The sequence below is a fragment of the Anoplopoma fimbria genome, chromosome 8, assembly GCF_027596085.1.
Source record: "Anoplopoma fimbria isolate UVic2021 breed Golden Eagle Sablefish chromosome 8, Afim_UVic_2022, whole genome shotgun sequence".
NCBI classification, from domain to species: Eukaryota; Metazoa; Chordata; class Actinopteri; order Perciformes; family Anoplopomatidae; genus Anoplopoma; species Anoplopoma fimbria.
This window is the reverse complement of record NC_072456.1, coordinates 14,189,663-14,215,355: the sequence shown is the minus strand read 5'-3', so window position 1 is coordinate 14,215,355 and position 25,693 is coordinate 14,189,663. Positions and strand designations below refer to the sequence as shown.

Below are 25,693 nucleotides of genomic sequence, written 5' to 3'. Positions count from 1 at the left end.
CTCTCTTACATGGGATATTGATTATTATCAGAAGATTCCGGGTCATATTGATTTGGGTTTACATGAGCTTTGTATTTGTATTGTTATGTACACTGGATTTAAGATAAATCATGCTCAAACCTTTTGACACTACAATAGGGCAAAATATGTTTGTTGGAGCAGCGCCAGATTTGCCCAACAAGACGCTTCCAATGTCACACAGTAAGTTTTAGATGAATAAGAATGAAAACTCACTTTATAAACCTTTGTAATCTAGCTGTCACATAAAGCTACAGTACTCACATGCTAACCCATCTGACCAGCGTCACGACTGATCATCACATTATAACCTGACCATGACAAACGAACAGGCCAGATTTAATGGAAAACTGTAAACTCATATCTCAGAGTGCACAGATGTCAAATGTCTATGCTGCTGTAATCCTGTACATTTCCCCGCTGCGGGACTAATAAAGGATTCTTTTATCTTATCTAGATTTTATGTTCCACTTAGACAGCGGTGACAAGAAGCATCATTTTACAACACTTTTTACAACTTTCCCCTGAAACTTGAGGATGGAGAAGCAGGCTAGAAAACTACATGCTCCATTTCCTGACTGTATTTTTATTGTGCAGTCTAAAGTGCTGACAACTCATAGCATACCACGATTTGCTTGGTTAGTCAGGTTATTGCGTTTACAGAGTGGTTAATCAACTACAGACTTCTTTTTACGGTCAATGTGACGCACTGACATTTTATTGTCTCTATAGCAGTGGTTCTCAACCTTTTTTCAGTGATGTAACCCCTGTGAAATATTTTTTCAGCCAAGTACCCCCTAACCAGCGCAAAGCATTTTTGGTTGAAAAAAATATGTAATACACAGCGCTCTGCCATCAGTGTCTGATTTATTAAACTGTCAACACTGAAGATTGCATTGTTGCATTGAATTCAGTTTATGAACATAAACTTATATTTTATTGAATATTTATTAAATAACTATTTTTAAAGGATTTAAAATATATATATTTTAAATCTCACGTACCCCCTGGAGTGCCTTCACGTACCCCCAGGGGTACACGTACCCCCATTTGAGAACCACTGCTCTATAATGTCAATGTTTAACAATGATTTTTAGAAAAATATGTAGGAAATGAACAAAAAATACTTTATTTAATTCATTTACAGCATTTAACAGTTTTATCCATGGTGCAAAACAGTATTACACTTAATGTAATGCTGACCGAAAAATAAATAAAACTCTTCATCAGAAATAAATACCAACCACACAATTCAGAAGTTTGAGCACATAAGTATCCCACTCTTATTGCAGATGGATTTATATTGTTTCAACAGACTTCCTTTGAAACTAAAATAACAAAAATAACACAAAGACACTGAATTCAAACAAGGCAAGTTGATCACCCAAACATTCACACCAACACGAGGCTCTGTGCACCAGAGCAAAACCAAACCTCAAGGAGACATTTCCCAAAACAAAACAAAGAACATCTGTTTCCCAGTGTTGCACAGGTTATTTCTACCAACACTCAAAGACAGAAAAAGAGGAACCTTTGCTTGATGGAGCAAAAACAAAAAACAGTAAAAGGTGTAAGTGTAATGAAGCGTACAGCTATACCTTATAGTTATTAGATGGATGATTTTATCCAAAGGGTGCTACAATGACACAATTCCAGATGGGTTTATTGCAGAGGAGTAGCCTGTTAAGAATCAAACCAATGGTATTGTTTTATTTATGTAACTTCAAAAAGGCCACTTAAGTGAACTTTTAGCCTACAAAAAACGGGTTATGAATAGGCGCATTAATGCCGCATCACTCATCGCTGCCCGTTTATGACAATGCATGAGATTTTACAGCTAATTGTGTGCACTTCCTGTCCTATATTTACTGTAGGCAAAGAGCAGGATAACAGATGAAAGAAAGACAATTAGAGTAACTCCACACAGGATTAAAGCTCCGCAAAAAGTACCTGGTCTGAACAAAGGCAATGTTTCAACCCTGTCGGGATGAAAATGTCCGTCCACCATTTAATATGGGGATTTAGATGAGAAGATCAATACTACTGGTATCAATTTTTCTCCACTAACTCTTGGCAAGAAAGAGAATAAGTGTATTTCACCAAATTAACTATTCGATTAGACTGTTCATTGGACAAGGCAGATATTCACAATACAATAATTGATTTCTCTGAGTGACAAACCAAGAAACGTGAAACTTTCTTAGGTAAAGGTCAAACTAGTTGAGCACCAGTTTTTAAGTAACAGTATTCATAATACTTCTGTTTGAGGTTGAAATAGTAAAATAAAAAAAATAAAAACTTCAATTGCAATAGTATACTTTTGATTGCAAGAAGATGAAATAAAGGTTGAAAGGCAAAGTGCAACTTAAGTTTAAATAAAAATCTGCAGTACCACTGTAACTTTCAATTACTGTCAATCAACCAATTAAGCGTTCGGGCTGTAGAATTAAAAAAAAAAAAGAAAAGAAAAATATTCTAACCTTCTCAGCAAAATGGTTCATAACAGGGTTCGTCAAATATTTTCATCTGTGCTGATAATCAAAGCACAACATTTTTTGTATGTACATTTGTTCAAAAGAATAAAAACAAAAATCATCATAACATCAACGGAGGGGAATTCTGGAGGGCTAAAAGTTAAACTTCTTCAAAACAGAAGTTACCATTTGAAAGCCTTTTCCCCATCTGAACTCTGGTATTTACCACCGTGTCATGATTTTTAACCTGCAGCCCTGAGGTCACTGCAGGGGTTGAGACAGCACTGGGTCAAGCCCAGTCAGCAGGCCATCTGTGTCGCACCTTCTTTATTCGCCATCCAAGTCCAGCTTAAGCAGAGTTTCCTGGCAAGAGAGAAACATGCAGCTTAGCCGACACACTGAACCACAATAAGCCTTTAACCTGATGGGAGTGTTTACCTGGGAAGCTGCAGACATATTTATACACACACATATACATATATATATACACATATACATATATATATACACATATACATATATATATATGTATACATACATATACACGTATACATACATATACATACATATACACGTATACATACATATACATATACATACATATACATATATACATATACATGTATACATATATATACATACATATACAGTGGGTACGGAAAGTATTCAGACCCCTTTAAATTTATCACTCTTTGTTTCATTGCAGCCATTTGCTAAAATCGAAAAAGTTCATTTTTTTTCGCATTAATGTACACTCAGCAACCCATCTTGACAGAAAAAAACAGAAATGTAGAAATTTTTGCAAATTTATTAAAAAAGAAAAACTGAAATATCACATGGTCATAAATATTCAGACCCTTTGCTGTGACACTCATATTTAACTCACATGCTGTCCATTTCTTCTGATCCTCCTTGAGATGGTTCTACTCCTTCATTGGAGTCCAGCTGTGTTTAATTAAACTGATTGGACTTGATTAGGAAAGGCACACACCTGTCTATATAAGACCTTACAGCTCACAGTGCATGTCAGAACAAATGAGAATCATGAGGTCGAAGGAACTGCCCAAGGAGCTCAGAGACAGAATTGTGGCAAGGCACAGATCTGGCCAAGGTTACAAAAGAATTTCTGCAGCACTCAAGGTTCCTAAAAGCACAGTGGCCTCCATAATCCTTAAATGGAAGAAGTATGGGATGACCAGAACTCTTCCTAGACCTGGCCGTCCAGCCAAACTGAGCAATCGTCAACTATCACTGCAGCCCTCCACCAGTCGGGGCTTTATGGCAGAGTGGCCCGACGGAAGCCTCTCCTCAGTGCAAGACATATGAAAGCCTGCATAGAGTTTGCCAAAAAACACATGGAGGACTCCCAAACTATGAGAAATAAGATTCTCTGGTCTGATGAGACCAAGATTGAACTTTTTGGCGTTAATTCTAAGCGGTATGTGTGGAGAAAACCAGGCACTGCTCATCACCTGCCCAATACAATCCCAACAGTGAAACATGGTGGTGGCAGCATCATGCTATGGGGGTGTTTTTCAGCTGCAGGGACAGGACGACTGGTTGCAATTGAAGGAAAGATGAATGCGGCCAAGTACAGAGATATCCTGGAAGAAAACCTCCTCCAGAGTGCTCAGGACCTCAGACTGGGCCGAAGGTTCACCTTCCAACAAGACAATGACCCGAAGCACACAGCTAAAATAACAAAGGAGTGGCTTCGGAACAAGTCTGTGACCATTCTTGACTGGCCCAGCCAGAGCCCTGACCTAAACCCAATTGAGCATCTCTGGAGAGACCTGAAAATGGCTGTCCACCAACATTCACCATCCAACCTGACAGAACTGGAGAGGATCTGCAAGGAAGAATGGCAGAGGATCCCCAAATCCAGGTGTGAGACACTTGTTGCATCATTCCCAAGAAGACTCATGGCTGTACTAGCTCAAAAGGGTGCTTCTACTCAATACTGAGCAAAGGGTCTGAATACTTATGACCATGTGATATTTCAGTTTTTCTTTTTTAATAAATTTGCAAAAATTTCTACATTTCTGTTTTTTTCCTGTCAAGATGGGTTGCTGAGTGTACATTAATGCGAAAAAAAAATGAACTTTTTTGATTTTAGCAAATGGCTGCAATGAAACAAAGGGTGAAAAATTTAAAGGGGTCCGAATACTTTCCGTACCCACTGTACATATATATACATATATATATATATATATATATATATATATATATATATATATATATACATACATACGTACATACATACGCATACATACATACATATATATATATATATACACGTATATATATTAATCAGTTATCATATAGTACTCTTTTGTTGGCACATTTATTAGACCCACAAATTCATCTTTTTAAAAGCTGGAACAAACAAGCTTTCAGGCCAGCTCAAATCCTATAAAAAGCTTCCCTTGAGGAAAAAGGCAGGAAATGTGACGAGAGAGGAGAGGAAGACGGGAAAAGTGGGGGGTCGCTGGCTGCAGGAATACATTCTCACTGGCTCTATTTAAGTGACTCCAAAATCAAAGCCATCGCTAGAGCATGTTTAAAAAGGGCTATCTTGGCCTTTCGGGACGCCACTCAACAACTTTTTTACTGAATCGCCATTACATTTTGCAGACATTCATGTTCCTCAGAGGACAAAGAAGCGGTAAAGCTAAATTTAATCATAACTTTATTTTATAGTTGACAAGTATCCAAACAACGACAAAGACTACTTTTATTTCTCATTTGCAATTGTTCTCTGTAATCCCTTGTCATGTTTTGAAATTTTGAGAATGAATATCTTATTCTCACCATGGTCACAATGAAGTAGCCCCCACGACCCAAAACATTTGGGAAAAGCGTGACTTCCTGTGGATCCTGTGACTTCAGGAGCAGCTGCTTTTCTTCAGCCAGAGACAATGGCTGCACCAACATCCATTCTCAAATGACAGACGGGTGACTACTTTCATGACAATATTATTTCGCGTTTGTCTCAGAATGTTTCTTGTCAAGGTATTAAAGCTGGATTTCAGCCGGCAAATACTTTCCCAAAAATGTGGTTGAGATTTATTTATTCATTTAAGCCGTATCCTCCGACTGACGTTGTAATCTTTATAATCCCCCTTTGGGATTATAAAGATTACTATAAAGATTAATCTGTGGCAGAGCCAGCAGTAATGCAAACAAACTGGTCCTACACTTTTAGTGTACATTCTAATAATACCATCTAACCCGTTTCTGTTTTCCAAGGCCCGGACCCAAACCAACACATAACAGAGAAGAGTTAGAAAAGATTCACCAAAGCAAGTTTAATCATTTACATAAAAGTGGTATGAACAATAAAACTGCTGCGCTTTTGATAAAAATACATTCGCTGATGGGCATTTGAACCAAATACTGATGCCGTTTGTGCAAATGTTAACTCATCCTCAATAATTGTCCGCAGATACTTGAACTGGAGAACAACTTCAACATCCTGGTCATTTGACACAAAATAATGTCCAAGGAGAGTCTGATCCAGTCACTACATTCATCCAACACCAGACTGATGTCAGTTTCATCATAAACTACACAGGGACAATTCCACATATGCATCTGCAAATTTAAAGATATGTCACCCCTAATAATGACACTGACACTCATTTGTATTCACAAAATAAGTGGTAAGATGACACACCCCTGGGGAGAACAGGTGAAAGATGAACGAGCATCAGATAAAAAGTCATTGACCATCACCTTTTGAGACCCGTCAGTTAAAAAGTCAAACAACCAACAAATAAATCCACAGTCAATATCTCGGATGATGCCAAGTCCATTTGCGAAGATGAAAAGATGGATAAAAGCTGACGAAAAGTCAATAAAAAGAAATCAAACTAAATTCTGTGACATCCTCAACAGTCGCACCTGCACTGTGACCAAATTGGATTGGAACCAACTTTGTCTGGGGTACACCTGAAAGCTCCTCTTTTCTGTTCTTGTTAAGGGTTTTCATAACAAGAGACGTAAGCGACACAGGCCTAGTCATTGAGTGATTTCTGTGCTTTAATCAAAGACAAAGGAACCATATGGAGTTTAAGCGGCTTCATGAAGATGAAAGAAAATATGTCAGACAACGGTTCTGCAATGTACTTAAGTACATTTCTTGAACCACCAAATATTTACTTTTTAACTAAACCTCGCCCACATATACCAGGTCACATTACTGAAGCTAGAGATGCTATAAACTTCTGTGTCACTTTGACTTTAACAATGAAAGACACACCTGCCTCATCAGAGCCTTGTGGGTGCTTTGTGATTCAATTTAATTGTCAGCCAAACAATTGCCCTCATAATGTGATTCAAAGGTGGCCAAAAACAGAGAGCGCAGAGATGTTTGACATCATCTGCAAACTTCCAACTGGTGAGAGGAGCACAGACGTAAACACAAATACAGAAAACTCATCTGAAATTACCAGAACTGCTCCAACTTTGACAGAAACTTCATGTGAGGAAACCGTCTCTCAAATAAGAAGCTGATTAAAAAAAAATGTAGATTTGGGCCTTTAAAAGCAAAGACATTCAAAAACTTAATGTACTCTTTTAGAAGTCTTCTTCTCTCATCATTAAATGTGTGTTTGTCTCGTGATAGTTTGCCCCATCATAAACACAGCCTCCAAAATAATCACGAAGGAGGAAAATAAACACCTCTTTAAAATAACTATTTATATCTCAAGTGTACACATGTGCAGCTGAATGAATGGAATCTCCTCTCTGAAGACGAATGAAGATGCGTTTGTCTACTATTTTTACGAGTGTGTGTGTATACAAACTTCTCTTACCTTGACGAGACATTGGTTTGGACCTATGTGCGGCCCCTGGATGATGAGCGGGTCCTGGGACTCTTTTAGGGAGAAGCTCTGCTCAGTGAGAGACCTGGATGGCCTGAACTCCTCTCTCCACCACCACAGAGCCATTCCCACCAGCAGCACACTGAGAAACACTGAGAAACACAACCACACAACCAAATCTAATCACTCTCACTTGACAGAGGGCATCTAAAGTGGTCCACATATCACCTTCTCTGAGAGGACAAACAAATGACTGAATAGAAAGATTTCTTTCTAACACATAAATATGAATAATTTGCAGAGTACTCCTCTACATACTGAAAGACACACAGTCTGTTTGTCTGTGGACAGGCTTGTAATGTAATGTAGAACAAACTAATTAAAGGCTGTAAATGAAAAAAAGGTGTGTGACGCAAGGGTTGCAAAAGTTGCCACATTAAGCGGTTTGCTTTATACAATGGGGCAAAAAAGTATTTAGTCAGCCACCAATTGTGCAAGTTCTCCCACTTATAAAGATGAGAGAGGCCTGTAAATTTCATCATAGGTATACCTAAACTATGAGAGACAAAATGAGAAAAATAATTCCTGAAAATCACATTGTCTGATTTTTAAAGAATATATTTGCAAATTATGGTGGAAAATAAGTATTTGGTCAATAACAAAAGTTCATCTCAATACTTTGTTATATACCCTTTGTTGGCAATGACAAACATTTTCTGTAAGCCTTCACAAGCTTTTCACACACTGTTGCTGGTATTTTGGCCCATTCCTCCATGCAGATCTCCTCTAGAGCAGTGATGTTTTGGGGCTGTCGCTGGGCAACACGGACTTTCAACTCCCTCCACAGATTTTCTATGGGGTTGAGATCTGGAGACTGGCTAGGCCACTCCAGGACCTTGAAATGCTTCTTACGAAGCCACTCCTTCGTTGCCCGGGCGGTGTGTTTGGGATCATTGTCATGCTGAAAGACCCAGCCACGTTTCATCTTCAATGCCCTTGCTGATGGAAGGAGCCCCAAAGCATGATGTTTCCACCCCCATGCTTCACAGTAGGTATGGTGTTCTTTGGATGCAACTCGGCATTCTTTCTCCTCCAAACACGACGAGTTGAGTTTTTACCAAAAAGTTCTATTTTGGTTTCATCTGACCATATGACATTCTCCCAATCCTCTTCTGGATCATCCAAATGCTCTCTAGCAAACTTCAGACGGGCCTGGACATGTACTGGCTTAAGCAGGGGGACACGTCTGGCACTGCAGGATTTGAGTCCCTGGCGGCGTAGTGTGTTACTGATGGTAGCCTTTGTTACTTTGGTCCCAGCTCTCTGCAGGTCATTCACTAGGTCCCCCCGTGTGGTTCTGGGATTTTTGTTCACCGTTCTTGTGATCATTTTGGCCCCACGGGGTGAGATCTTGCGTGGAGCCCCAGATCGAGGGAGATTATCAGTAGTCTTGTATGTCTTCCATTTTCTAATAATTGCTCCCACAGTTGATTTCTTCACACCAAGCTGCTTACCTATTGCAGATTCAGTCTTCCCAGCCTGGTGCAGGTCTACAATTTTGTTTCTGGTGTCCTTTGACAGCTCTTTGGTCTTGGCCATAGTGGAGTTTGGAGTGTGACTGTTTGAGGTTGTGGACAGGTGTCTTTTATACTGATAACAAGTTCAAACAGGTGCCATTAATACAGGTAACGAGTGGAGGACAGAGGAGCCTCTTAAAGAAGAAGCTACAGGTCTGTGCGAGCCAGAAATCTTGCTTGTTTGTAGGTGACCAAATACTTATTTTACCGAGGAATTTACCAATTAATTCATTAAAAATCCTACAATGTGATTTCCTGGATTCTTTCCCCCATTCTGTCTCTCATAGTTGAAGTGTACCTATGATGAAAATTACGGGCGTCTCTCATCTTTTTAAGTGGGAGAACTTGCACAATTGGTGGCTGACTAAATACTTTTTTGCCCCACTGTATAAAGCAAACTGCTTAATGTCGCAACTTTTGCAACCCTTGCGTCACACACCTTTTTTTCCATTTACAGCCTTTAATTAGTTTGTTCTACAAACATATTCCTGAATTCTCAATGACTGTGTGTGGAATGAGTTGCTCAACAGTGTGAATGTCCTGGTTGCCGACTGTTGTGTGTTTATGACTTGGCGGGGAGTGACCACGTTGACGTCAGTGTATGGTGACGTCACATTTATATCCTGTATTTCACAGTACAAAAATGTAAGTTACATTAAACTCATGCAGCTTGGAAATTGTAACTAAAAGGGAATCTGAGGGTTAAAATTACATCAATCTTTCTCTTTTACAGTCAATATTTGTGCATGAGTCATGTTACAGCCAAAAACATGCTAGTTCTGTTTCACCATTTCATTTGGCAGACTTGTGTTCATTCTCCCTGTGTGACAGGAAAGTAGCCATTTCTTAACATTAGTGTTTTCCTGTACAATTAACAAAAACAAAAAGGGGTTTTTCCAGCCATGTGGTGAGGATTCGTTTTGACAAAACATTTTGGGAGATAAAAAGTTTCTTACCGATAAGAGAGAGTATTCCAGCAAATGTAGCATCTGCAGCAGTGCAGCTGAACTCTGGACGCTCAGGCAGCAGGTCGACAACACACTCGTGCTCACACACCGTCCCAGTATGTCCGCATTCAGATGGCCCTAAGAACCAGGCGAAGTTACACTCAGTTGAGAGAAATAAATGTCTGCAAGATAGCATCACTGTGACTCTAAGGTCAACGGCCAGCAGCAAAAGTGGCCATCTCTCTCAATAGACTTGAATCAATCCCTGCCCTTCTTACAAATACACAACCTCACACCCCTGAGCTAAATCACAATAAAATGTGAGAGAATGATGTTTTATTTCTTTGGCTGGTCATACCTTTTGGTTGGAGAACCGGCTGAATGACGACCACGCCACCCGGTGAGGTGACGTTTGACAGCAGTACTTGGAAGTTGCCGCCGTTGTGTTTGCTAGCTCGGCAGATGGAGCGCGTCACTTCTTCGCTCCAATATACAAAACCCTGAAGCAGAATGGACCGAGTGAGCAGAACTGTTACTTCATGGCAAAAATCGGATCAATTACTTTTATTATCATTTGAAGGTTGAGCTAAAGGTGCTCTGTGGTCAACAGTTGTGTTTGTATTCAGTGTTTCTCAGCAACATGCAATGTGTCTATGCTTGAGCCTGACAAACGGCTTGAATCTATTTCCTTTCTTGAAACCCCGGGATGCAAATTCAAGTTTAATTTATCATCACAATGGTTGATTTTACATGTAGCCTCGCTGGCAGCAGATAAGATTTTTCCAGCCATCTGTCTGCCCAAAATCTTTGTATCATAATGCCACAGGTAGTCAAGAACTCCACTGTTAACTTCATTTCTTAATAAAACAAGGTGAAATGCAAAGAAGGAAAGGGGATAAATATATAATAAATATTTTCCTTAATATCTTCTGGTAAGCGATTTGCACAGATGGGATTATCAGCCAAAAAGCAACAAAATTTGAGAGAAAGTCAAGTTTCTTATCTTTTTTCCTGTGTGTGCCTCATGTGTCTGTTGTTAGCTTATCTACATTTTCTCTGTATGTTATCAGTATGTACTGAAAACTATTTTTAGGATTGAGAACTACTTGATAACATTGAGATTTCTGCGTGCCATGAACAAAGGGCCTTGTTTCTAAGAGTTAATAAAACTACATGACAAATACGGAACAGGGAAGGTGTTGCTGCATGAGAAGGGGTGTGATGTTCACATATTAGGCAAACAAGCCCACACTTCCTTCTTTCATTTACTTTTCACTAACAGTCACACAATTGTTCCGGGCTCTGTCTTCAACACTTGACATTCATGTGTGTAGCAGACTAGTTTTAAATGAATAAGAAAAATGTGAGAAGAACATTCTCGAGTGCCTGTCTGACATCGGAATTCTATTCTGTATTGCTTCTGTCCTGGAGCACCTTCAAGGATTTTCAGAAGTTACAAATGAAGGAAACGAATAGAGCCCCTTCATCCCTTTTGTTCTGCATACTGTGATGGTTATGGGATTACCATCACTCTGTATATGCTTTGTTACTTTTATGTCTACAGTATTCAACATTTCTTTCCAGCTAATGGGTGACATAGGTTCACCAGTTTCCATTTCCTCCTAGGGCTGTTTAGTGTTTGTTTTTTTACCTCAAACACAGCCAGTCCGAAGGGCCGGTCCAGATAACCATTAGACTCTACCACTGTTTTGCGATGACGGCCCTCTAGATTTACTCTGGAGATGCTTCTCATTCCCTGGTCAACCCAGTACAGCAGCTGACGAGGCATATCTAGAAAGAAGAAGAAGAAAAATGCACCATGAGCCGCATCATTGAGCAACACTAAACTGTGATGACAATCATCCCTCTGACTTCTGCTAAGAGCTTACAAAAATATACACACGGTTCCTGTTTTAAAAATAAAAATGGGAAGCTAAGGCTGCTTTCCCCATGCTCAACATACTCACTCTACTATAATCTCTGTGAAATGTCACGACGTACCCAGAGAGAGAGCAACAGGCTGGCGTAATAAGGAAATGACCAGAGACATCCTGTCCCGACCGTCCAAGCTAGCTCTCTCAATCTTTGGGGAACTGCCACACTGAACCCAAAAGAGCAGCCTGAGAAAACAGACGCAGTGGATGAAAAATGCTATTTTTGGCACAATATTCTTGCTTTATAATGTTTTTAAAGATTCTTCTGTAAATTCCGATTTCTTGCGATTTCTATGAAATGTGCTTTATAAAAGTTGACATATTGTTATCATCATCATTTATAGATAGCAGAGGCTCTATGTTCTAAAACCCAGGTAAGTTAATAATCATAAAGTTATACAGACTAACATTTTTTTCTTAAAATGAATAAGCTAAACCTCAAACTAAACTGAACCCATTTGGTTTGACCTGAATCTATTTGAGCCGGAACAAAAAATGCAGCTGCCATCTGTTAATGTAATTTTAGCCATGTACCACATTGCCCTTCCTTGGTCAAATACTTGTTTTAAAAAAAGGCTTGTGTTTAACCACCTCTTACTGTAAGTGGTGATGTGTTAGCTAAATAACTGGGGACGTGCTTTAAAGCAAACATTGTAATTCGAAGATCGTGACGAAACAATGTCATCAAATGAATAGTAAACACCTGGGCCATCCTACCCTTGGAGAGGATCCACAGCCACCGCAGAAGGTTTGTCCAGTCCTGTGATGAGCCGACGCTGAGCAGAACCATCCAGCAGGCCCACGTTAACAGAACCGCTCTCCACACTGGTCCAGTAGAGGAGCTGGTGGATCCAGTCCACAGCCAGGCCCGACGCCGAACCTTGAAATTTCAGCACCAACACCGAATCTTCCTTCTTTCCCTCCAGGGAGACTCTGAAAAACACCCAGGGGTGAAAGAAACATGAATATATAATAGATGAAACAAAAAAGTGTTTCCAATCCATCCAAATCCTGAGTAAGACAATACATGACTGCATCCTCCAATGGATTCATCCATCTCTTTTCATTAGGATTGTAAACTCTGCTACCGAATTACTACAAACATCTGTGTTTGTTTTTAGCCAGCTTTTGATCCTGAAATACCTTCCTCTATTATCTAATTATCTATCATCAACTACTGGATAAAACCTCCATGGATGATTATATCAAAGTAAAAGGAAAACATTTGGAATTTTTGAAGGTTTACAATGATTTTGGGCGGATTAAGTTATTTAGTTGGGATGGTGGTGAAAAGATTGTCTGGAGCCTCGCTGACAATTACAGCGCCTACAAAGACAATCTGAATTCGCAAAACTCTGAATCTGGAGCTCAGACTTTATCTAATAATCACTGTTTTTTTGGCAACATACACACACAATGACAGAGCCTACTCTTATCTTGATGATGTAGTACTTTTATTAGATAAATCTGTTGGTTAAAAAGTTCAAAAGACTTTCAGTAAAACTGAAATGTATTCATTCCCATAAGGGAATTTTGTCTGCGGATTAAATGATTCACGTGTGTAACACCACACAGAGAAACTATGTTAGCAGGAATACCAACCACCCTATAAATTATTATCAGTGAACAATTATATCAATTAATTCATCTACCCTTTACCCTGTTCTTTGCTGTTATCACATTAAATGTATTTCATGGGCCAGCTGAAGTGGGCCGGGCATCTGTTCAGGATGTGTCCTGGATGTCTACAGGATGTCTACAGGATGTCTACAGGATGTCTACAGGAAGTGCTTTCTGTTAGGCAACATTCTTCCATAACTTTGTCAATATTATGGAATTTACTTTCTGCATTCAAAAATAAATGTCTTCAGTTCTTTAACCTTTCATTTGAAGATGTGACTCATTAATAACCAACAAGTCACAATATTAGTGGTTTTCTCTGCTGCAATCTTGCTGTGTGTCTTGATCACTCTCTGTTGATCCTTTTTTTTTTCAATTGTTATTTATTGGTGGAGGTGGACTGTTCTATGTGTGAATACTATTATGCATCTATTATGTTGTATATATTAACTTTTTAAGATATGTTGTCTTGTTCTCTTATTCCCTTTTTAACATCTGGCCATGGACAACATACTCTTCAGACAATAAGCCCTTTCCTGGTAAAAACAGAAATTAAAATATAGTAAATAATCAGATCAGCCGATGGACATTTTTCAGATGCCCCATGAGGAGCTTGACAAATGTAGTGAGAAAATGTTGACTGGGTTATCTTGTTTACATTTAAATCAAGGATGTTTTAACAATAGTTGCTACCGTCACATACCTCAAGCATTGCTTTGGCTTTGTAACGTAATATAAAGCGGTGTTTGTTGGTGTAAGCTTCCTTCTGTTACCTGTATATGGAGCCTTGGCCTTGCTGGGCCCAGTACAGAGTTCGGTTGGAGGCCAAAGCCGCCACTGGCCCTGGTCCTGGTAAATGTGGAGCTGGTTCCCTGTACTCTGAGCCAGTGATGCTAATCCAGTGTATTCCCTTAGAAGAGGTGAAAACCAGCTGAGCCTCTTCCCCTGGAAGGACACACAGAAAAAACACACTCTTTCATGTCTAAAGATGACATTACATTACATTACAGTCATTTAGCAGACGCTTTTATCCAAAGCGACTTACAGGAAGTACCTTAGCTGATGCTTCTGTGCCCGTCTTCATGTCTTCATTCAATGCTTGTTGTCACATGAAATTCTTGCTGTGACTGTATGCAACGAATGGATGTGATGGACATTTTTGGATGTGTGTTGCTGACCTTTAAACGTTTGAGTTGACTTGTTTTAACCCCTGTCCCCCATTCCCTCAAGAGGCTGTGCCTTTTGCCAGGAAGCCATTGTAAATAAGATAACGTTCTTGATGACTCGCCTGGATAAATAAAGGTAAAATAAAATAAATGATGTGAAATTCAAAGACTAAATGCCCTTTTTCTCAATGCTAGTTCTAACACGAGTAACAAACTAACATCTTTGATGAGTTGCAATGAGGTGTAGTAGCTAAATTACATGGAATTAAAGTGAAATATCAGTGTCAAATACCACTTTAATAGAAGAATATGAAGGAACCACACTGAACAGTGATGTTATCAGTGGGAGTGTGGACACTTTGAAGTTAATGGTTTGACATCATATTGGCACCATATCAAAATAGAAAAATCCAACAATACACAACGGGACTAACTTCTCTCTAATTAGTTACCGGATTAATGTTTGCTAATGTGTTTGTACAATCACACTCACGCACACTGTAAATGAGTCAAAGTGTATTAAGGTGGAACAAGTCCTGATTAATAGTACTCTATCAATACGCGTTAAAGTGAATTAAGTTCGGTGGAAGGGCAGAGTAAGGTGACAAGGTGAGCCTTTGTCCATTTAACTTTTTCATTTGATGGGCCAGAGACGTCAAAAGACTCCTCTTCCCAGCTCGCAGCTCCAAGCTTCCTGTTGTGCTCGCACTGAACTGTATTTTAATATCCCGTCCCAAGACATAATGAAATGATTCAAGGGTTTATGCCTTGGATTTCCCGTTCAGTGTATTCTACTTTGTTACAGTTCTGACAGTAGAGCCATAAAATACTGTAAAATATAAAAGTCATGCTGCCTCAAGGTTGAAGGGTTTCGTTATAGCCGTTTTTTTTGTCAATCATTATCAGCCAGGTTACCAGAAGGTCTGATAATCTGTTTTCTCACCTTTGGCCTTGCACTCTCTGGTTGTTGGATTCATCTGGTAGTCCTTGTTGCAGTCGCAGGTGAGTCTGCTATTTGAGTGAACACAAAGCTGATCGCACACATCGCTCTCCAGGCAAGTGTCGACCTCTAGACGAAAGAACGGACATTCGAAAAGGAGTTTCAGGGATGCAGCGTAGGAACGTGTTAAAAACAGTGTACATGGAAGAACCTTTCCCGTTACTTAAAAATGGTGAGATAGGTCAGGACAAATCTTTATGACTGGCACCAAGCTGCTCCATCAGGCTGCCACTCACCCTCACACTGGCTGTCCCCGACCAGCCTCATGTTATCGGGGCAGTCGCAGTGGAAACCCAGCAGCTGGTCCACACATCGATGAGAGCAGCCACCATTATTGACCTGACACTCGTTCTGATCTGCAAAAACAAACATTACCTAACCATCAGTGTTTTCATACATTACATTACATTACATTACAGTCATTTAGCAGACGCTTGATACAGCATGATAATTGTGAAGCTTTTTTTTTTTTGTGCTCACATACAGAAAGTTTGAATTACATTCATGGGGTCCCAAATGACAAATTGTGTTCAGGTGGGTTTAAAACTATTTATTGTTATATTAAAACATACATAAGATCAGAAAGAGAAAGCAACTAAGATATCTACATGTTGATAATGCAGCAAAAACATTTGTTCATGACTTCCGCTCTCTGGAAAGGAAACTGATGAAATATGTTTCTGTAAAGTTCACATTTGATTACAAAATGACATGTTGCTTCACCGCTCCATCTTAAACAAAACATTCTGCCTTCTCTCCCAGGCCTGGCAAATAAAATCTGCTACAAAGAAGGTTCCTTTCCTAAAACACAACTCAAGTTTTTCATAGTCATCCAGCCAAAAGAAATCAACATAAATGGAAGTCATTTTACTGAAGAGGACATCCCTTATGTCCTCGTAAACAGGACAGTAAAACAAAAAGTTTTACTTTTCTCAGCGACTGAACACTGTAGAATATGTTGTGAAAGAAATCTGAAGTTTCTTCATCATCATCATCATCATCATCATCATCATCATCATCATGGACGATAAGCCCATTATAAAATACAAAGCGACCATCTGGGTCTACAACCGCATTTTTGTTTTGGTAAGGTACATTTTATTCATTATAATAGCAAGGCCTTTTTTTTAATAATCATGATGCAGAAAATAAGTAGTCTATCGACTAAGTTCTGAGTGTTAGATGTTTATATGTTTCAGCAGAGTTTAGATTTAAAACAAAAACATCCCTAAAAAAATGTTGTATCAGATGTTGACTGGCATTAGGGGAAAAAAAATAGGCTTAATACAAAATTATTTACATAGTTATAAAATGTGGAAATATCCTTCTGATACACTCCAAACAAACTCCCCACAAGCAAATTCACAGCCTGAGGACAGGGACAAATCATTTTACATTTGTGAGTGTAAATAATTTAAACACTACCAGAAGTATGCGGTCATCAAGATTTGCAAAACATTTGGCTAACCGCAAACAGCTGGTTCAATGTAGGGGACTTTAACACTTTGAACTTGTGTCATAGAGTTACTTATTACCGTGAGAAAAAAACATGTTAACATAAGGGCTGCAACTAGTAATGATTAATCTTCTGATTATATATTTTCCCTTTATGGATTCATTGGTTAATCAACTGAAGGTCAAAAAGTTGGGCTCAGCAACATCACTTATCTGTCGAGACTTTGGGCTGTTATAACTTCACAATTTCAAGCTCAAACTGTGTTTTCTCCACGCAGAGGATTTCATGACACTCCCAACCAAAGAGTAGTTCATAAATAATTTTGTTTCTCGTTTTTGTAGCACTTCCTGAGGAAACAGGTTACTTAATAACCTTATCATCCATGTAAACAGCATGAAGATCTGTGTCCCAAGATGCTGGAAGCGCTTCTTTAAAGCCATGTTGCAGTTTGGAGTGGTGCCACATTGCCCTCTGCTGGCTCATTAGTAAAATCCAGTACTACATGTGGGCGCTCGACTACAGTATGCGTTTGTTAAACATCCAATTCCTAAACCAATGAGGAAAGGCCTTCACAAGATATTGGAAACTGGCAGCAGCGATTTGTTCTCAGTCACAGCAGCATTTAAGGCGTCACATATCAGTATATGAGTATTCAACAGAAGTGCTTGTCGGATGTCCAAACAGCATCTGAAACCTTCTCCCTTCCACAACGTTCAACTTCTTTTACTTTCATGTGAACGACCGAGTGCAACAGCATGAATAACTTTAAGGAGGGACTGTCAGAAATTGTGCTTTGTTTTCCTCATTTGAACGATTATGAACGTGTTCAACCACATCACTGCCTTTAGTTGGTTAGGATGCTGACGTTGGATGATGAAGACCTGTCTTGTGGTCAATGTTCTAGTGTATCCCAAAGCTGTTGGATGGTGTTGCGATCATGAGCAGGAGAGTTCCTCAATATTAAACTAGGAAAACCATTCATTAATGGCTTTGCGCAGGAAGGAACTAATTCCTAGTACAAATTCCTTTGTATGCCCTACTATTAAGATTTCCCTAATTGGGACTCCTAGTGTGAACCATGTAGAAACAGCCTAAGACCCAACGTACCAAAAAGTATTTGGACAAAGTTATATACATACTTTTGTATTGTGTACAGTTGTCCTCGTCGCTCCCATCAGAGCAGTCTGGTGAGTGGTCACACCTCCAGGTCTGGCGGATGCACAGCCCATCTCCACACTGAAACTCAGACGGCGTACACGTGGGAGAGGTCTGCGGGGGCGGTCGAGACAAACTACACAACTGTTGAGCCTCGTCCCGTCCATCTCTGCAGTCAGTGCGCCCATCGCACAACTTATTTCTGGGCAGACAGATGTCCGACGGCCCACAGAAGAAGGAGTCGGGGGCGGTGCAGTTCTGGCAGGATGCCTCGTCACTCCAGTCGCCACAGTCGTCCACGCCATTACAACGAAAATGTGGAGATATGCACCGTCTGCTGCGGCAGGCGAATTCATCTTTCTTACACAAAAAGTGACCTGTGAAGAGTGAGAGTCACAAGTTACATCAATAATTAAGTCTGTAGAGCCCTGAAAAGTGAATTTACAGTATAGAGATAGTGAAATATTCATTCAGTGCACTAACATTACCAGAAACATCAGTGCTTCCCACATCTTGGGATCTAATTTCTGTTAAGTGTTTTAGTTTGTAATAAATCTCTGAGAGCAGTTTCAGAGCAACTCAAGGGAGCAATTAAATGAGATATGCAATGTCTGAGAGAACTAAATTGAGGAAAGGATAAAAAAAAAATCTATGTGGGGGCGAATCTATGTGGGCGGGCTAACGAATCACAACACATGTTTTCATCAGAACCAGCTGTCTAATGGGTCCTTCACATTAGTTCATAAGCAATGGCCCTAAAGATCACATCTATCCAGATCTTCAGCTTGTCTTAATATGAGCAATATTAATAAAAATGCTCTTTGATAGTATGTGACGTTTTATATCACAATATTGATATATATTTTATCTATGTAGGTAAGTACATTTTCAAGAAAATTTACTGATAAACTGTTAATAAGCAGACAGAACTCCAACTCCACTCATAACTCAAATCATTGCATTGGAGATGTGATTATATGAATATTTTCAAGATGCAGTTCTGCAGACTGTTTTACACCATTACCAGAATGTCTCAATACACCCAAACGTATTAACTATTTATTCTAATCTGACTGAACTTGCATTGGGTTGCTCTGTGATTGACAACTGACCATTTCCCATTGCATTTATCCATTTTCTCTTTTCCCACTGCATCCCAGTAAAACCACAATCTGCTGCACTTCTGAGTGGAAGAAAGTAAATCTTGTCCTAAACTTTCCTTGCTGCCATTCGAAGCAGCGACTTTCGGGTCTCACGTCTCAAGCAACACTGCCAATAATCTCACCTGCTGGAATTCCTCACATCAGCAGTGTTCATGTTTAATCACAGAACACTTTCTCTTGCAGGCTGTTTCCTTGCCAACATTAAGCAGCTTGTCTTTAATGCTCAACGGCAAATCCCTCCAGAATTAATTTTTTTAAGTCTCAAATTACTTCATCAGGATTATAAAACAAAAATCTGCAACGGTATTTTTCCCAACACAGTGCTGGAAAATGAGACAAGGGTCGTTTATAATCAGCTAACACTGCATTACACAACAATAATTAGATGTGGCGATTGTGTGAACCTTTGATACGGCTCGTGTTGGTGAAGCCACTGATAGAGCATAAACTGGGAAAATCCTAGATAATCACCTTTGATCAACAGACCCCAGCCAGTGTGGACTTGGGATTGTCAGTGTTTAAATAAACATGTGTAAATTTAAGGTACAATGCAATCCTCATGACGGTGCAAACTCACCATAACTCTGGTTCCCATTGTCATTTTTTTGTCTTTTCACGTCAGTCAGGACTGATGATGTCACTCTTTTTACCTTTACCACTGTCAAAACAATCAACTATTTTTATATTAACCCATCTCTCTTGATTTAAAAAGGGAATTGCTAGTTAGGAAATCCCTTTTGTTAATGTATCAGTTAGATGTTGAGATGTTTGCATGGAGAAGCAGGATTCAGTATGCATGCACCATGTATCTTTAACAAACTAATTGAAACATTTCTGTGTGCCACTACTGTTTATCAAATTCTATTTGGAACCATCCGTTCATATATATATATATATATATATATATATATATATATATATATATATATATATATATATATATATACACAAACTCTTGTTAATGTTTTATTCAAGTAATTCTCATCTTTTGTTTTATTTTACTCTATAAATCTTACAGATATACGTCTTTCTATACTGTGCCGCTTTTCTTGTCTCTTGTCTGAATGCCTTTTCATGTCTTACATAAAGCATTTTGAATTGCCTTGTTGTTAAAATGTGCAATAAAAATGAACCTATCTTTCCTTGTGTGAAAATACTACATACCTATCAAGAAGGGCCATTTTTTTGGTTTGGTTTGGTTTGGTTTATGCTACACACATACTGCTTGTGTGTGTGTGTGTGTGTGTGTGTGTGTGTGTGTGTGTGTGTGTGTGTGTGTGTGTGTGTGTGTGTGTGTGTGTGTGTGTGTGATTTTGGATTGGAACATGTTATCAACATTGAACTTACCACAGAGATGTTCATCTGACCCGTCCTCACAGTCTACGTGTCCGTCACACACACTCGGTCTCGGGATGCAGGAGCCATCGCTGCACCTGAACTCCAGCTGCTGGTGGCAGTCGGGCAGCGAAGGAACTGCAGCACCTGAAACTCGTGCAAACAGACGGTTTACTGTTACTGTGCAGAGTGTCAGTGGATAAGATGGTCAAACGCATCACAAAGGACAACATAATAATTCTATAATAGAGGGGGATAGAATTAAATTAGAGGTTGTGTCTTGTTTGCTGTGTTTGAAATGATAAAAATGAAGCCTATTTTATTGATTTATTCTTGAATTACATCCCATTTTCTGGAACTGGATAAATAACCAGCTAAAAAAAATGTGCAACTTAATATTTATCTTGGAGTTAAAGCTCAAACTTGGACTCATTGGGTTTTTACAAAGCTACCGTAACACAGTTTAACTTATGGCTGTAATCATTACATTCATTTTTCATTTAGATATGCAAGTAGTATGTATATATATTATACAGCATACCCATATACTAAATTGTAAATTTCCCCGCTGCGGGACTAATAAAGGATTATCTTATTTTATCTTATACACCTGGAAATGCAGATATGTAACGATGCACTTCAAAAGGGGTTTCACAAAAATAAAAATGACAGGGTTTAGAAAGGCTTCCTGCAACGTTATATATATATATACATTTGTTAAGCAACACTGAAACCAGTCGAACAAGTCGAAGTGTTTTCCAAGTTGACTGTGTTGATATGGTAAACCGACTTCATTCAAACTGTCAGGTCTGCTCGACTGTAAACTCCTCCCGTCCATTTAAATCAAAATAACACTTAATACAAGCAGCTGCCACACATGCACAAGTAACTTCAGCATCTTACCCAAAATATGACACCAGTTTAAAAGACTGAGCAGAAGAAATAAACCTCCAAGGTGTCCCATGCTCGATGTCCTACACAGTTACATGTATCGGTCGCTCGCACTCGGCGCAGAAATATGACGCAATAGTTGCTTCTGTCTGTGTGTGTGTGTGTGTGTGTGTGTGTGTGTGTGTGTGTGTGTGTGTGTGTGTGTGTGTGTGTGTGTGTGTGTGTGTGTGTGTGTGTGTGTGTGTGTGTGTGTGTGTGCTGTGAATGAAAGGTGTTACCGTAACGGTGGATCTAGTTTCAGCTGTTCATGTCATTTATGTTATTCAGTTAATTGTATCGTTGGTGTCGAATATTTCACTTTTTTTTTTTTTTTATAATTTGGATAGTATTTTAATTTAGTTTTTAAAACATTTTCTGAAAAGTATTTTAGTGTTTTTATTGAGCTGATAAATACTGAAATGCAGTTTTACAGCAACTTTGGATTTTTATAGTAGTTTTCTCGTACCAAATATTATAGCGTATATTACACAATTTACAAAACTCGTGTCATGAAACTTCTCACCTTTGGAAAGGTATAGTTAGGTAACTTTAGTCATCAAAGGTGTATCAGTGTATATATACATGTCTGCACCCAAAACAGCTGTTTCCAATCGCGTTTGCTGATTAAACCTCTTCTCAAGTTGAAGTAGCTGCTGTTTGATAAAGTTAAGGAGATAAATTTAAATAATCTGGTCAGGTGTTAATGCTTAGTCTTACCCTGCAGCTGTAAAACAAAGTCTGTAGTTTGAAGATAGTAGTGTCTCAAATCTTGCTTTTATTTTTTGGGGGAGAAAATAAAAAAAAGACCCATTGGATATTAATGGGAAGTTAAACTGAAAGTATGATTGTAAACCCCGTTTGTATTGACTCTGACCTCAATGATAAATATTTTTAATTTTCAATTCCATTTTACAATAATAAACATTTTCAAATATATATTTTTTTAAAGGTATTTGTTATTTAATTTACATGGGACTTAATCCAGGGTCAAACTCACAGACGCAGAGCTGCAAACACCAAAACACTTTAGAATGTCACGAAGCATTATCTTTAATGAATGCTCTGGAAGGTTCATCATAAACCTATTGTGGGCATCAATTTCTCAAACCTGATGTTAGTTTCAGATGACAAAGATACTTTATATTCCAAATACAAGGAAATTAAATTATCAGAACGATGCATGAGACATCCTGAATTTCTATTTCATTTAATGGGAGTTTACCATTGGAAGTTCTGTTCTGTCAGCTTATTTAAATGAACTGAAACTGTTTTGAGGATTTTGTGAGGCTGGAGGGTTTCACTGGGGGAGAAGGAGGTTCAGCACCAGCGTTTAGGTCCTTGTCTATTTTGGCCTCAGCCACAAGGATGCACTGACACACATCTAGTCCTCCCTGCTGATTCTATTTCATATTTGTTCAGTTCATAATACACTATGACCACAATAACCACAGAAATCTTAAATAGAACACATTTTATTCACATTTTCTATTGTACAGGATACAGCCAACACAAGCAGTAGTAAGGCCTCCACAGCAGGTTTGGATGGAGAAATTTAGGTTGTTGAAGTGGATGGAGTTAATCCTGCTGCTCAGAGGTATGGCTGGTCTGTAGAGAGTGCTGGCTCCTTGTATACGGGACCAGGGGTCACTGGAAGCTTTGGGACTTCAGCAACTTGACTATAAGAGATCAGAGGGGTCAAGACAAAGAAGGTACTTAAACATTGAGTGCAAATAGTATATCGCACTTAACAGGGGGTAAATGTATGGAATCCAGTTTTATTAACTTCACACTTAAGCAGCAAGAGACATTAGCACATTAGCAGACATCAGATTGCGTTGGAGCATCTTTCGCAGGTGTGAGATTGTTTAAAATTGGTTCCACATATTCTATGAACTATGAACATAACTGCATTAACATCATTTGATTTTGATTATTAACATATTACTCACATTATTGCCATTATTATTAGCTTGCTGCATGTCAGAACAATACTTTTTCTCTTATCAGTGTGCTGTTGCTGCAAACTACAACTTCCTGTGCTGTTCGGTCACAATAAAGTTCCAGCAAAGAGAACTGGCCAAGGCATTTTAACCTTAACAACTGCAAGAATAGTGAGTGAGTCAATGTCAGCAGGTTAAAGGTGGGTCTAAATCCACACTTGGATATTTTTCATGGTTTTCCCACAGTTGATGATTTTACACTGACACTAAATGAGGAGCTGCGGGTGCATATTGCATCGAAGATAGAAAATAAGTTTTCCTTCATTTTGTGACCATATAACCTTTCTGGTTAAAAAAACGGGTGAGTCATCAAGCCCTGTTTGTCAATTTCTATTTAAATCTTAATCACGCTACAGTAAGATGTCCAATATTTTGTAATAATCGGAATAATTCCCTTATCTGGTTAAAATCAAATAATCACAGTACATGAAAATGCACAGACTGATCATTTACCTGCCAGCTGTGAGGGCCTTCTGAGAAGACATGATGACTGTGGCGGGGACTGACTCTCTGCGTCCATCTCTGCTGCAGTAGTAGTTGCTGGCATACTTGTGGCTCGGGCCCACTGGCAGTTTGGGTGGTGGCTGAGTCCTGTAGAAAACACATTTTAAATCAGAATGTACCGGTCTCTCTGTAGTTAAAACAAGTTCTTCAAGCTGTCCAGAAATGACAAGTGATGGCCAGAACTTTGTCTCTTTGCCAGGATTGCCAGGCCTTCAATGTATCACTTGCGTTCATTGCATTTGTGGGCATGTTATTTTCAGGTAGTTGTGAAATGATAGAATATGGAGGGGGATTGAGGATGGTCAGTTTGAGTAACAGATCTAGGTTTTTGTGCACTTATTGGATGCCAAAACACTAAAAAAGGTCTACAATTAAGACATTTAATTAGATTGCCTTGAAAAATGAGCAGTCAGGCAGAGGCACATAATTGCCATAACTAGACCACATTTGGGCATCAAAACTTACACTTAAATTAAGTTTCAAATACAACCACTGATGAGCTGCTGATAGTTCACCTGTGTCGAGGCAGGTGAGCCAGTTCCTGCTCTGACTACCTCTATCATCATCTCACTTAAATATCACTATTAACTGGATTGTATGTTTTCCAAGAAACATTAAAACTGTCTTCAGTTTAGTGAGACAGTGAACTGTGGAGAAGCTAAACTGATCCAGCTGTTTTAACGTCTTACCTCTTTGCAATCTCCTCATACCGCAGCTGCAGTTTGCTTTGCAAGTCGTGCTGGAAAAGAAACCACACAGCTGAAACACACACTATAAAAACACACTGGCTGGTTAATAACCTTAATTCACATGTAACTAAAGCTATCGTCCAGCTCAGGCTAGCTCTTACAAGCTAACGTTAGCTCCAATTAGAAACTCCTTCACTCACCCATTTTTTTTGTTGCGAGAAATAACCCAAAGATAATCTAATCTTTCACATCGCTTATAATGTTTGTCTGTGGTTGTGTGTCTCACCCCAGATAACAAATTTCGGAGTCTCTGGATGATTTTGGTAGCAGTCGCCATGTTTGCTGTTGTGAAGGACACTCACTGGACTTCTTCTGTGACGTCAAACAGCGGCTCTCTGCACGCCAGCGACACCTGGCGGCGTGGAAGAGAAACGGCCGCATGGCATACAGTGTACAACAGACTCACATAAAGCTAAGCAGCTCTAAAAGGATTATGCGTAAAATATAACTTAAATCAATCATTGGGAAATTTACAGGAGCAGTTTTTAGATAAAATACTATTTATTGGCATGGTTTTATGTCCCTATTTTGTATTATGTCTACCCGGTTTCAGTATAATTTGTCTTCCTTGTACTCCTATAAATAAAACCTCTACAGTACCAGTCAAAAGTTTGGACACACCTTCTCATTCAATGTTTTTTTTTTCTCTACATTGTAGATTAATATTGAAGACATCCAAACTAAGAAGGAACACATATGGAATTATGTGGTAAACAAACAAATGCTCAACAAACCAGAATATGTTTTATATTTTAGATTCTTCAAAGTAGTTGAATGAGAAGGTGTGTCCAAACTTTTGACTGGTACTGTATGTGTGGTGAACAATGATAAAGTACATA

The 25,693-nt window shown here is 39.0% G+C and overlaps 2 protein-coding genes across 2 annotated transcripts; both read right to left on the bottom strand.

Moving 5' to 3' along the window:
* Positions 1–1,167: 1,167 nt before the first annotated feature.
* Positions 1,168–21,660, bottom strand: LOC129094906 (low-density lipoprotein receptor-related protein 8-like). The gene is made up of 13 exons (XM_054603211.1): positions 21,575–21,660; positions 20,684–20,818; positions 18,158–18,550; positions 15,799–15,918; positions 15,506–15,631; positions 14,170–14,341; positions 12,494–12,709; positions 11,844–11,962; positions 11,494–11,633; positions 10,201–10,342; positions 9,852–9,980; positions 7,310–7,470; positions 1,168–2,855 (listed from the first exon to the last, which is right to left on the bottom strand). The coding sequence occupies exons 1-13, from the start codon at positions 21,633–21,635 to the stop codon at positions 2,820–2,822; spliced, it is 1,950 nt and encodes a 649-aa protein (XP_054459186.1). The 5' UTR covers positions 21,636–21,660; the 3' UTR covers positions 1,168–2,819.
* Positions 21,661–23,057: 1,397 nt separating this feature from the next.
* On the bottom strand, positions 23,058–25,221 carry ndufa7 (NADH:ubiquinone oxidoreductase subunit A7). Its single transcript, XM_054603314.1, has 4 exons — positions 25,081–25,221; positions 24,795–24,844; positions 24,055–24,192; positions 23,058–23,277 (listed from the first exon to the last, which is right to left on the bottom strand). The coding sequence occupies exons 1-4, from the start codon at positions 25,129–25,131 to the stop codon at positions 23,190–23,192; spliced, it is 327 nt and encodes a 108-aa protein (XP_054459289.1). The 5' UTR covers positions 25,132–25,221; the 3' UTR covers positions 23,058–23,189.
* Positions 25,222–25,693: the final 472 nt, after the last annotated feature.

Excerpts from the sequence above, each read along its gene's own strand:
- LOC129094906 (XM_054603211.1), bottom strand. The coding sequence starts at position 21,635 with ATGGGACACCTTGGAGGTTTATTTCTTCTGCTCAGTCTTTTAAACTGG. Across the intron at positions 15,632-15,798 it reads CGGGGACAGCCAGTGTGAGG|AGGTCGACACTTGCCTGGAG; the intron begins GTGAGTGGCAGC and ends TCTTTCGTCTAG. Across the intron at positions 14,342-15,505 it reads CAGAGAGTGCAAGGCCAAAG|GGGAAGAGGCTCAGCTGGTT; the intron begins GTGAGAAAACAG and ends GTGTCCTTCCAG.
- ndufa7 (XM_054603314.1), bottom strand. The coding sequence starts at position 25,131 with ATGGCGACTGCTACCAAAATCATCCAGAGACTCCGAAATTTGTTATCT. Across the intron at positions 24,193-24,794 it reads TATGAGGAGATTGCAAAGAG|GACTCAGCCACCACCCAAAC; the intron begins GTAAGACGTTAA and ends TGTTTTCTACAG. Across the intron at positions 23,278-24,054 it reads AAGGCCCTCACAGCTGGCAG|TCAAGTTGCTGAAGTCCCAA; the intron begins GTAAATGATCAG and ends GATCTCTTATAG.